Source organism: Pteronotus mesoamericanus, unplaced genomic scaffold (assembly GCF_021234165.1).
Source record: "Pteronotus mesoamericanus isolate MK-2021 breed Mesoamerican mustached bat unplaced genomic scaffold, CSHL_Meso_final scaffold_167, whole genome shotgun sequence".
Classification (NCBI taxonomy): Eukaryota; Metazoa; Chordata; class Mammalia; order Chiroptera; family Mormoopidae; genus Pteronotus; species Pteronotus mesoamericanus.
In genome coordinates this window covers 40,964,891-40,979,184 of record NW_026555308.1, presented here as the reverse complement: position 1 = coordinate 40,979,184, position 14,294 = coordinate 40,964,891, and the positions used below count along the sequence as shown (strand labels likewise).

The following is a 14,294-nucleotide window of genomic DNA, read 5'->3' as shown; positions in this document are numbered from 1 at the left end:
AAACCCCAAATATTACAGGCTCAAAACAGAAGCTATTTGCACTTTCCTTCTCAATATACTTATGGTAGAGTCACTGTGTTCTCTCATTTCCCCATCCTGATAATATCAGAACTGAGCAGAACTACAGTAAAACATCAGGTAGGTAAACAAGTAGCAAAATGAAACTAAAGAGAAGTGTAAAAATATTAAATTTCAACCTTTATCTGGCACCATATTAAAAGGCATCTGTCAACTGTGATCTTTTGCAAGGAGTAAAGGCGGAGGAACTGGAAACAGTAATATAGAATTACTCCTTAAAATTGTAGCCACTATTGAAATGAGATCCTAAAAGATATCTAAAGACTTACAGATGCAAACACTAGTGGAATCCTAGGTAGAAACATTATCTTTGAGAACAATATGTTTTAAAAAATGCTCTAAAACTCGTTCCATCATTTAAGCACACCCAACTACAGGTTCTGTAAGTCAATATATTACTAAAAAGCTGAAAGAGCTGAGGGAGGGAAGGAGGGAGGGGGCAAGGGAAAGTGGTGGGGGGTTGGCAGAGACAAACGTATTTGAAAAAATAAATTAAAATAAAATAAAAAAAAGAGATTAAAAAGAAAAAAAAAAGAATAACATTTCACTCCTCAAACCCATTCTTAAAAAAAAAATCAAATGTTAATTTGTAAGCATAAAAAAATAAAATAAAAAGCTGAAAGAAAACTTTAAGTGATTTTCTCATCTGCATATTCCATCTGTAAAAAAAAAAACAAAACCTATCATTGTTCAAAATACAAGGGAGGACCCAAAAAACCGCAGAATTTATTTGTAAAAAATTGTTTATTTATTCTCACATGTTTAAACTTCAGTCACCTTCAAAGTACTCTCCATTTGATGCAATACACCTATGGAGACATTTTTTCCCACTGCCCAAAACAGTTTTTGAACTTGCTGATTTTGATGCCTTTTAGTGCTTCTGCAGTTTTTTTTTTTTTTTTTTAATCTCTTCCACATCAGCAAAATGTTTCCCTTCGGACTTTTTTAATCCCGGGAAACAAAAAAGTCGCTGGGGGAGAGGTCAGGTGAATAGGGAGGGTGGGGTACAGAGGTCAGGCCAGTTTTGGTCAAAAACTGCTGAACACTCAGAGCCATGTGGGCAGATGTGCAGATAAATTACCTATCATGGAATGGGCAAGTGCACTGAAAAAGTCTTCCAAGAATGTTCACTGAGGCCAAAAGCAGACTCTAACAACGACACCAAGTGGCGACTGATACAGGTGGGTTCCTACAACACTCCCCTAGTGGGGGAAGCCTGTACTACAAGAGGCACCCCCTCCAGGGGATTAATTCTGTGTTTTTTGGGTCCCTCCTTCTCATTGACATTTCACTTAAGGAAAAAATTATAAATAAATATGTTAATATATTGCTATATAAACCATTAAAAAGCCCAGAGTTTTTTTAGGGAAAGAAAACCCTTCTATTTACAAAAAGAATCAATTTAAAAACCAAGAGTCAAGAAAACTACCCTTTCTCTTTAGGTTAGCAAATAGCATAAAATTTCAACTTCATTACATGATATTAGGCCTGACTATTTAAAGCAAACAAGAGGTTTTTATTTTTGATTAGTGTGTCTACAATGGAGAAAGTACAGCCAAATTATTTTCTTTAAAGAGTAAAAAATGTCAGGAGAAAGAAATGCAACAATTTTATACTTTTTAAAAAGATAAGCTACCCAAAACTGGTGTTTTATTTTTTTAATAGTTACCTAGAGGTATAATAGAGTTCACAAACCAATCCAAAAATCTTAGAGCTGAATATGTTTTGGAATTTAGATTTTTTTTCCTCCCTGAGATTTAGAAACACAATCTAACAATTCCCAGTGGGGTCCAAGCCAACACCCAGTAATCAAGCACTCATATTATTGCAACAAAATACATAAATACTTGGGAAAAAGGCCTCATTTTAGTTCAGACCCAGATCTGCCGTCAAATAAGTCAGGTCAGGTTTTGCTGCCAATATCCATTTCTAGAACTTTGTGGATTTTGGACAAAAGACTGTGGACCTAAACTGAAAAAAATAGAAATAAGTCAGGCAGAAGTTCTCAACTACCTTTATTTACCCTTAGCTTAAAAAACAGTAGGTTATATAAATAATTGTCTGCTAACTCTTAAAGTTTACAAACTTCCATGATAGTGTAGAAACTGTATTTCCATTGTTTCTACAAGTTACTTAATTCATGTGTCCAAAGAATATTAATATATAATTATAATATATAGATGATGTATTATAGAATTGGATACCTAAAACCTGTAATTTTATAACTAATGTCACCCTAACAAATTTATTTTTTAAGTAGAAAAAAAGAAAACATTTTATTAATTTTATGACATGAAATAAAATACATAAAGTGCATTCATATTCTAAATTCCTTCTTTTGTAGTACTTTCTAGTTAAAAAGTGAATTATTTCCACAAACTAATAAAATCTAAAAATTACACTGTAATTGAGCATAGTTCAGGTTACAACTAGTTTAAGAGGACATCTGAATTCTGGAATGATGAAAAGTCAGCGATTAGACAAAGAAATCTCCATTTCTCTCTGCTTTCTGTCATCTCACAGTTTGGGGGAGGGGGGGATACTACATTTGTAAGAGGAACCAGAATGGTTATTATAAGTTACACGTTCTATTGAAAACAGTAAACTGTAGTGGTGAAGAACACAGAGTCTGGAGTTATGCAATAAGCAGATACTCAAATTCCAGCTCCACGGCTTACTAGCTCTGTGATCTTAGGAAGTTAGCTAACTCTCTTGTGCTTTAAGTTTCCTCGTTCACAAATGAGGGAAAGAATGGTATGTACCACATAAAATTGTTAATGAAAATGAAATGCTAAATAAAAGTAAGTAAAAAAAAAAACAGTGATAGAAGGAGCAATAGAAAGAATAAAGAAACAGGTGATATTAATAAGTACAGGCAAAATTAACGCGATGTTATCCATCAAAATTTTCTGTGGTTTTAATTACCTTTTAAACCCAGACTGGTTTAGCACAGAATTTTTAAAAATACAATACCATGGACTTTAATAACTGAAATACAAAGCATTAAAATAATTTGTATCTATTCTCTTATGGTAATAATTACTACCTGGTTTTAATTTCTGTAAACTCCTAAAACACCTCAAAGAAAAGTTTACAAAAAACCACCAGTTTGCACATGTGGTTAGCACTCAGAAAGTAAGACTACTTGAGAAATCAAAATCTGAGTATGTCAGAGAGCTCATCCAACACATACCATGATATGAGAAAGAAACCATATTTCTCATATGGTTTCTCACGCACAGTGATTTTGCCCACTACACAATCTGGCAAAGCACCGAGTAAGACCTTACCTATCTTCGTCTTTGTCATACAGTTGGTAATAATCTCCACAGCCATTCCAAAAGGTGTTATCCACAACTTCTTGCCTTCCTGCGGTGGCTCCACTTTCTGATGTTATCTGGTTATTTTCTGTTTCCCTCTGTGTAACTCTTGAGTAAGGTGGATCCAAGAACATACAGTCATGTTCTCCATCGTAGTCATCACATTTTATTAAGAGGTCATCTGAACCATTTTCCTCAACTTCCAAAGCCTCCCTCCACCTCTGAACACTTCTTTGTTTAGCCTCATGCCTATTAAAACCTGTTTCTTGGTCCACCTGGCTTGAACTTATCAGTTTTCTAACTTTGGGTCTCACTACCTGTTCAGGAGAACTTCCCTGGTTGTTGTCCCTACCCCTGGTATTTTGTTCACTGCAAATATGCCCCAGAGCACAGGCTGAATCTTCAGTTGAATTTTCTCTCTGTGTCTCCTGGCTAGTATTATTTTGTTCCTTTCTGATAACTTCCTCTTCAGAAGAGGACCTTCGAAATTCCTGTTTGTTCTGATTGACAAACTCAGTATCACTAGTAGAACTCTTCACTACAGGCGCTGAATCAAATTCTTCAAACTCATTTCGTATTTCACAGTTAAAAGAAGGAACTGGTGGTGAAAGACCAGTATATGCCTCTACCTCTCCATTTTCCAACTCAAATATTGTATTGCCCAATGCTTCCTGATATCTACCACCTTCCACAACTTCTGCAGAAAGCTGAAGACGGTCATTATCCTTCTCTCCGTGTCTGTCATCTGGATTGTAAGAGTCAGTATGAACCAATGCAATTCCATTTTGGACACTTGAGGCAATGCAAACTCCTGGAGTGTATTCTCCCTCAGAGTGATTATGAAGATTCGTACTGCTCTCCCTGCCTTCCCCATTATGATGTACTGCAGCAAAGGATGGACTGCTCTCAATGGTTTGATTCAATGCTGTATCACAAATGGGAATTCCTGTTTCACTGTTTTCAAATAAAGGATCACTGGGCAAAGAAGACTGAACTTGATCCAATGGACTGGAACCTTCATAGAAAACAAAAGAAAACATAGTTAGAATGATTAATTTAGATAACTGATTTAATACTGGCTATTTAAGTAGAAATCATAGCAATTATTACCCACTTAAAAACATAAAAGAATTTCTCTGACAGGCGCTTCTATGTGCCCTAACTTAACTGGAGGGCAGAATGGTTACCCTGTGAGTTCCTTTATGCCACTGTGTAGACACTGGATATCATCTCACTTAGATGTCACTTGCAGGGTTTCCACCTAAATCCTATTACCTAAAACATTCTATAAAGGACATTAAAAGGAGAGGCCAATGAAAGACCAAACAATAAAAGGCATAAGTAAAGTCACTGCCCTCTCAAATGGTGGGGCATGCAGTTCAAACTAAACTTCTTTATTACATGCAGATTAAAATAAACTTCAGAAGTACTTATGATCGATATAAGATCAGATTATAGATCTAACAGAAATGACTCTCTATTTTGTTTGATGTAAATTCAGAAGATTATATTTCTGTCTCTAGCTATACATTAGATTTCTATCCCCAGAGTGGACTGCTGTATTACAGCTATAATAATGAGCTAACTTTAGATATGTTATAGCTATGAATGAAAAACAACCACTGAATAAGAAATTTTAAATGACTAAGAACTACTTGACATTTATATTTTATAAATTTTTTAAAAAATCAAATGAGCCCAGCTATTTAGTGAGACAATTAAAAACATAGAAATTATTTAAACATAATATGCAAGGAAAAATATACTCAGTTCACATTAAAAAAATTTTTTTTGATTAAAAAGACATTTTCCTCTGGCTGAAGAGTGTGACAGTGTAATCACTGACATGCCAATGTAGTTATATTTTAATGATTGGCCATATTCTAACATGTTCTGTGTTTAAGTATTAATATTAATACTTAATTCAATACAATTTAAAATAAAAATTTCAAAATAGAATTTCTTGGTAAAAAATGTACAGCATTTTCCTCATAGACACATAAAGTACAAGATTAATTCCTACATGCTTATTAATAATTCTTAAGTAATTCCATGTTGCATACCTGAGGAATTTTCCTTTGGAACATCATCTAGTTCCAACACTTCATAGTCATCACCAGCTCGACCTAAGCTTCTTTCATGCCTGGTCATACAAGGTTTAAAACTGACATACGCATGTCTTCTTCCATATCTCCTGCCTGTGATTGTTTGATATCCTCCTGCTGGTTTGGGCCAGGCAGCCTTGTTGGATTCTTGATCCATTGCTGAAAATCAGTTAAAAATAAAAGAGGCAGAGCAATGACCTTCATTCTCGTGACTAGTGGGGGTACTGTTTCAACACGTTAAGTTTTTGCCAAAACATACGCAACTGAACATCAAACATATCTTACCAATACTACAGAACATACTTAAAAAATAAATGTGAAATACTATAAGAATTATATAGTCTCTTTACCAGCAAAAGTATCTTTAAAAAAATTATTTATTTACTTTTAGAGAGAGGGGAAGGGAAGGAGAAAGAGCGGTAGAGTCATCAATGTGCAAGACATACATGGGTCAGTTGCCTCTCGCATGCCCCAAACTGGGTACCTGGGCAGCAACTCAGGCACATGCCCTGACTGGGAATCAAACCAGCACCTTTCGGTTCACAGGCTGGCACTCAATCCACTGGGCCACACCAGCCAGGGCAACAAAAATGTCTTTTGAACTTTGGTCCCTTTAAGTTATTTAAGATTTTTATGTTACCTGCCAAAAAAAGATTTTCATATGCCAAACTGCTATAGTGCAAAAGCTCATTAAGTATTGGAGAATGATCCTCCAAATTATCTAAGTAAAGTACCTTACCTGTAAGTGCTCAATATATGTTTGTTGAGTGAATTACTAGCACCTGATATGATGGTGGTTTCAACTACATTAAGAGTGAATAGATTACTGGCAACGGTAATAGTAACTTCTTTAAACAGTATCTATACTATCATAAAGAACCAACTGGACCACAATAAATCACACGAGTTAGGGTCAGATAAAATTCTCTAAAAGAAAACAATGATGAGTCAAGTCAAATACATGCTATTCCACCTTTCAAAATTACCAACAGCATACATTATGGTAAGATAAGCCATAAACATCTGAATAACTTGAACACTAAATTGTGATGACAAAGAAATATATAGCAGTAAACAGTATTTTTTACTAAATGTGACAGTATTTTATATATATTGTTTTTTATTCAATGAGATTTTACATATACAATGCAGCAACTAAACAAAATATTATCTCACAGTATATGGAATAGTCAGAACATACAACATATATTTTTATTTAATTAAAATAAGAAATATAACTGCTCCCAAGCATGGAAAAAAAAAGCATGTACTTATAAAATACAATATCAACTGTTATGTTACTTAATCCCTTCAGCAACCTAATGAGGTAGATACTGTACTTTATTTTAAAGATAAAAAAAATTAAGTGTTTAAATAATTTGTCCCATAATGCAATAGTTTCCAAAGTGGAAAGCACAAAAGCAGCCAAGGGAATGTGAAAAGAAATATAAGAATTCTTATTTGCATTTATTTTCATATCAAAAATTAGAAATTAAGCTTTACAAATATTTAATATATGGACCGAAACTGGCCTTAAGATGATAACAACATGTTGTTTATGTACTGAAGGTATTTGAAGGAAAAACACAAAGTCTTCAACATACAGGAAAAGACAGAGGCACCGTGCTTACCTGCTGGCTCTTTTTCACTATACTGTGACATATATGGCAGTTTTTGTATGCCCAGTTCAGTGGAATTTTGAATGTCACTTAGTTTTTACTCACAAGACTGTTAAGCTGCAGAAGATTCCTACAAAGAAATCATGTATTAAGGAAAATATTAATACATGCACAAATGAAAAAGGGAAAACTAATACTTCTCTTCCTTCTAGTGAAACCTGTTAGGCCCATAATAACCACCACCACCAACAAAACAACTGATCAGATACATTAATCAAAAAGATAGCCATCTGAAAACCGTTTTTACATCTCCTCTTGAAAAATCTTGCTGTAAGTATATTTCATCCTTAACACTTATATTGTTAACAATTATAACAATACACACGTAATATATAAGTAAATAAGTAAATTTATAAGTAAACATGTAAGTTATAAGTGAAAATAAAAGGGTCCGGCACAAATAACGCCAGGTTATTACATGAAAACATTTTATTACAAAATCATAAGCATGAAATTCTGTAATATAACTATCACACTCAAAACACAGTGTGAAATTTCAGATGAAATGTTCAAATTACGGTACATCTTGTAGGAGACATTCACGTACCCTACCAACTACCCATACTCAATGGCATTACTTCTGTTGGACCCTGCATATTTGGAGAAGTGCGGATTGGGGTACATGGTCAAATTATTTGAGAATCTATAACACTATGCTATCTTTGCTTCTTCATCAAGTGTTATATTGTTCCTTTAGCCTGGCCTGTTAAAAAAAAAGTTAACCCTAAGAAAACAAACTTAGGTTTATGATCACTAATGCATCAAGTATATAATGAATGAGAAGTAATGTAATAATGGCTTATGGCAATTAAAAATTAATGCGTATACAATAAAAAAACTAATAAACAAATTAATATGTATAAATAATGATACACTTATGTTTTAGTCAACTGATCATTCAGATATTTTAATCTCAAATAAGAACCTATATTCTAAATTAGAAAAATCAAAATTTACCATGTAACAAATATAAAAAGATCTGTGGTTTTGAAAATAATCCGATTATTTACTATTTTGCAAATTGCCAAATGCTTTTCTTGAAGTTTGATAAGGACTTAATTTTTCATTTATTTTTATTAAAGATTTTATTTATTTTTAGAGAGAGGGAAGGAGGGGAAAAAAGGAAACATCAATGCGAGAATCATAAATTGGTTGCCTCTCCTGAGTGTCCAAACCGGGGACTTGAACCCACAACCTGGCAAGTACCCTGACCAGAAATCAAGCTGGCAACCTTTCACTTTGTAGGAATACATTCAACAACTGAGCCAAACCAGTCAGGGCAGGACATAATTTTTAATTTAAACACCTGATTTATTTAAAAATTTGAGCTATAGCTAATTGTCTATCACCAACTCAAATTTATTAGAAGATGAAAGTTCTTCAAATGAGTTTATCTATATGTTATGTCTGGCTGTGGATAGCTATTAACATACATGAGTATACAAACACATTTTCCCCTTATGAATTATATATTTAGCAATAGGTTGTGATCCTCTATCTGAATGGAGTCAGACTGCTTGTAATAGCTAAAGGGTAAAAATATATTTTAAAAATCTTATAAGGGCAAAAATACAAATTCTAATTAATATTGTTTTTTTAAAAAATGTTCACCCAAGGATATGTTTATTGATTTGAGAGAGGAAGGGGGCAGGGCTGGGGGGGGGGTGTAGAGAGAGAGAGATACACACACACACACACACACGAATTGGTTTTCTTCCTAGGGCTCAAACCTACAACCTAGGTATGTGCCCTCCTGACTGGGGATCAAACCCACAACCTTTTGGTGTATGGAGCCACACTTCAACCAAGTAAGCCACCCAGACAGGGCTACTTAATATTGCTTTAATAATAAGAAAAATAATCTGAAGTAATTCAAATCTTAACAGATTCACAGCACAGTACAAGGCAATCTTAAAGGCTAACCATGGATATAAGTTTACAAGTCTTATACCTATTTTCTTTGGAATAAGGCTTTATTCTGACATGTTCCAGAGCATCATGTGCAGTGCTGAGTATACAACAATGAACAAAATGGACAAATATTCCTGCCACCCTAAAATTACAGTAACATCATACCTATTAGAACAATGTGGTGGTTTTAAAATATGTGCACAGATTTAATACTTCACCCCTCAAAAAAGTAGAGTCTACTTTGCTCCCCTTAAGTGTGAGCAGTACTTAGTAACTAGTTTCTAATGACGGTAACGTGATAGGAGTAACAGTACATGATTTACAAAATGAGGACATAAAAGGCACTGTGGCTCCTTCCTTGCTTGCTTTCTCTCTCCTGGCTCTCGCTGAGAAACCAGCTGCTACATCATGTGATCACTCAAGCAGTCCTATGGAAAGGTCCACGTGATGAGTAGCTGGCAGCTCCTGACGAGAGTCAGAAGGATCTGAGGTCTTCTGGCATCAGCCATGTTAATCAGCCAGCAGGGAAGCAGATGCTTCGTCCACAATCAAGTCATCAGATGACTCTACTCCCAGCCTACATTTTGAGTGTAACCTTACAAAAGACCTCAAGCCAAAACCACCCAGCCAGGTTGCTCCTGAACTTCTGACCCACTCGAACAGTGAGATGATAAATGTTCTGAGCTGATAAGTCTATTGCAGCTTAACAAATTATCCTGCAATAGACAATACAAATAATTAAAATCACATGTACTTACATATACTCTATTTTCTTATACTTGCAATTATTACTAGGACAAAGATTTTCTAATACTATCTCATGAAAGTTTATTTTCTCCCTTGAAAAACTCTACTTTTTCTCAGTATGCAAAGTGTCATGTTGTGACTGACATTATCAAAAGGAATTATACTGGTCTTTTGCTTGTTGGCAACGTCAGAAATGCTGTTTAGCACCTATGCTCCACCTATTACCTAGAAGACACTCAGTAAATAGGTACTGAATCAGGGACACTTACTTTTAGAATTTAAATCTGATTCAAATGAAGCTTTGCACAGAGGGAGAAAGAAATCAACTGAAATTCCGGAGGACAGTTTCAACAGAAAGTGTGGTTGTATACTCCTGTGATCCATCTGCTGAGAGCAAGAACTCACCTTTTTTTTAAAGTGAGGTGTAACTGTCATAAATTATTACATTTGTTTCCAGTATACAACATAATATTCAATATTTGTATATATGGCAAAACAATCACAAGAATCACTGTACACAGTTACATAAATTTTTAAAGAAATTTTAAGACCTATCATTCTCAGAACTTTCAAATAGGCCACAAAGTATTATTAACTATAGTCATGATGCAGTACATTACATCCCCATGTCTTATTTATAACTGAAAGTTAGCACCTTTTGAACTCCTTTGCCCATTTTACGCCACTCCCCCCATCCCCCCAACCCCCACCTCTAGCAATCACCAGTCTGTTCTCACTATCTATCAGCTTGGTTTGTTTTGATTCCACATATACATGAGATCATACTAGATTTGTCTTTGTCTGACTTATTTCATTTGGCACAATGCTCTCAAGGTCCATACATGTTGTTGTAGAATATTCTATTACACACACACGAGGCCTATCAGGGAAACGTCCAGACATTGTTTATATAATGAGAACAGTTTGCACGACATCAATGCAACCTGGCAGCCAAGGAGAGTGGACTGGAAGGCACATGTGTGAAGAATGATGACTTCACTGTATGAGTCAGTAGGGGCGGTAGACACCATTGAGTGAGCATGTGTACTGTGTGGCCGTCACAATCAAAATGACAGAGCAAGTAGAGCAGTAAATCTGCATCAAATTTTGCGTTAAGCTTGAACATTCCTCCATGGAAACTATTCGCATGATTCAGAAGGCCGCAGCTCTGGGCAACTGGTGATTGGCAGCTTCATCACGACAACATATCCACTCAAGAATCACATCTCACACAGAGTTCTTTGGTGAAACATCAAATCACCCAGATAACTCAGTCCCACTACACCCCAGATTTGGCGCCCTGTGACTTCTGACTTTTCCCAAAACTAAATCACCTGTGAAAGGGAAGAGATTTCAGACCATCAGTGAGATTCAGGAAAACATGACAGGGCAGCTGCAGAACTGTGTGAGATCCCAAGGCGCCCACTTTGAAGGGAACTGAGGCCTCATTGTCTGATGTACAATGTTTCTTGTATCTTGTATCTTCTTCAGTAAATGTCTCTATTTTTCCTGTTACATGGCTGGATACCTTATGGACAGACTTTGTATACTGGACACATTATAACAATAAAAATTTTCCATAGTTTAATGGAGGTAAAATTGTCTAAGGAAGATAAAAATTTAAAGAAAGGTCAAAAACAAAATGAGATGAAAAAATAAAATATTAATCCATTAAAAAGATGAAGAATATAGTTCAAACTTCTCTTTTAGGTAAAAAGATCTCTGCTTCAGATGTGGCACAAATAAGAAGGACCCTCCTCAACCCACCCTCCTTTGAGATGCACAAGTCAAATTAAGTTCAGAATAAAGAGGTAGCAGAGATTTATTTCCACATCAAAGCCAGGAAAGCAAAAATGAAGGGTACAGGAAAACAGAAAATAGAAAATTCAATGTTATGCATACCAAAATGCTGCAAGTTATATTTGATGACAGTCACAAAATATGCTCAGCAAAACTAATATATTTGATTAATTTAGACATTTAAATGTGCTCTAACTAAAAAAAAAAAAAAAGCATATATGAGTCAGGGAGAGGGCTAGGGAGGCAAACAAGCATGGAAAATGCTGAAACAAGATGATGTGTACATGGGTTTCCTGTACTCCGTGGAAATCTGGAAATTTTCATGGCAAACCTTTTAACATTTCCTTTTCTTTGCAATAATTTGTTGAAGGGTTTTTTACAATAATACAGTATAAAACTCTTTAGCATACAGTACTTCAATGAATTTTTACGTGTCAACATCTGAAAAACTACCACCTAGTTCAAGATATTACATACTACCATCACGTCAGAAGGTTTTCACTTGTCCCTTCTAAGCCATTAACTCCTCCCACCTAATGGCAACCACTGTCCTGTCTTCTATTACCCCAAATTAGTTTTTCCTGTTTTAAAACTTCATGCAAGTGTAATCATATAGTATAAATTATTTTGTGTGTGTATACTTCTCAACGAAATATTTCTGAGATGCATTCATAGTTATAAACATCCTTGCACGTGGTTTTTGTTTTGCTTTACCTATATTAGGAACCTATGACCTGGAATCACATTACAGAGTTTGGTTTAGCTCTAACAGGCAATGCTGGTTTTCCAAAGTGGCTGAAACAATTTATATTCCCACCAGCAATACTAAAGAATATTAGCTTTTTCACATCCTTGGCAACGCTTGTATTGTCAGTTTCTAATTTCGGCTATTCTGGTAGTGGTGTGATGGCTCTGCATTGTGGCATTTCCCTGGTGAGTAACAGTACAGAGCACCTTTACCTATGCACATTGGCCTCTTGGATGCCTTCCTTTGTGAAGAACCTGCTCACTTTTTTGCGTATTTTAAAAATTAGGCTGTTTGTGCCTTTTCCTTTTTGATTTGTAAGAGTTACTTCTATTTCCTGGATACAAGTCCTTCACCAGATTTATTATGACTATATTCTTGTGGTATGTGGCTTGTCTTTTCTTTCTTAATGATGTCTTGATGAATACAAATGTTTAATATTATGTATTCTAACTTATCAATTTTATGTTCTAAGAAATTTTTGCCTACCCCAGGGTGATGTAAGATATTCTCCTAAGTTTTCTTCTAAGAGATTGCTAAGTATAACTTTTAAATCTGTATCTACTATCCAACTCAAATAAACTTTGAAATACAGTATCAGGTAAAAGTCAGGGTTCTTTTTTTGTTAACATAGATATCCAGTTTACCTAACACAATTTATTAAAAATAAATGCTTTCTCTTAACCTCAGTGGAACGTTTATCACAAATCAAGAAACCACATATGAGAAGGTCTATAGTTTCTAGATACTCTCTCTATTCTTCCTCAGTCTGTCTCCCTTGTCATAATAGTGATTTTCAACTTTTTTCATATCATGGCACACACAAACTAATCACTGTAATTCTGCAGCACACCCCAAAATATAATTTTTGTCAATCTGACAAAAAAATTAGGTATAATTTTGATTCATTCACATCAGATGGCTATTGTGTGGGCTGTTGTCATTTTTTTATTTGGCAATCTAAAGGAGAAGAGGTCAGTGCTCCTGACTAAATAATCAGATACTGCATGTTTTAAAAAGTCTTGTGGCAAACCAATGTGCATCTTGTGGCATGCTGGTTGAAAACTGCTGTTCTAATACAAACTGTCTTAATTATTATAATTTCATAACCAGTCTTGACATCTGAAACATTTATATGTTGCTATCAATTTTGGAACTGATACCAAAATAAAGAAATTCTAGGCTTTTTACTGATGTTATAGCTCAACCTGGAGGAATGTGATTATTTTAATAATACTGAGTTTTCTACTACATAAAGATGGGGTATTTTTCCACTTATTTTAGTATTTTAAAATGTCTCAGCACTGTTTTGTAATTTTCAGTGTAAAAGTTTTACCCAAGCTTTACTAGACTTATTCTTAGGTCTTATATATTTTGATGCTATTCTAAATGTACTTTAATAATTTTGGTTTCATACTTTTTTGGTTGTGCTAAAATCAAAAACAGAGACCAAACTAGGAAATTTTCTGAACAGACAAAGCCAGTTTAGTCATATGAATAAAACTTAATTTAGCTTATTCTGCAAGGCTAACTTGATCTGTGTCACTTTTTGCTTATGAGAGTCCTTGACTTACATAATGGTCTTACTTACAGTTTATCGCCTTTATGATGGGTGAAAGCAATGTGCATTCAGCAGAAACCTTACTTCAAATTTTGATCTTTCCCCAGGCTAGCAGTACAATGCTGGGCAGTAGCAGTGAGCTGCAGCTCCCAGTCAGGCACACAGTCATGAGGGTGAACAACCAATACTTTACAGTGCACCACGGCATTTTTTTGGATACTGCATTCAATGAATGACATGAGGTATTCAAAATTTAATTATAAAATAAGCTTTGTGTTAGATTTTGTCCAACTGTAGACTAATGTAAGTGTTCTGAGTGCATTTATGATAGGCTAGGCTAAGCAATGA

At 34.8% G+C, this 14,294-nt stretch overlaps 1 protein-coding gene across 3 annotated transcripts in view; it reads right to left on the bottom strand.

The window, feature by feature from the left end:
* Window positions 1-14,294, bottom strand: part of PJA2 (praja ring finger ubiquitin ligase 2) — a 77,957-nt gene that overhangs the window by 52,048 nt on the left and 11,615 nt on the right. For all 3 annotated transcript variants that reach the window (XM_054589988.1, XM_054589987.1, XM_054589986.1), the window contains exons 2-4: window positions 7,135-7,252; window positions 5,462-5,662; window positions 3,369-4,413 (exon numbers count right to left, since the gene is read on the bottom strand). In XM_054589988.1, the coding sequence (XP_054445963.1) occupies window positions 3,369-4,413; window positions 5,462-5,662; window positions 7,135-7,165 (1,277 nt within the window). In that variant the 5' untranslated portion in view covers window positions 7,166-7,252. The remainder of the gene's footprint in view (window positions 1-3,368; window positions 4,414-5,461; window positions 5,663-7,134; window positions 7,253-14,294) is intronic.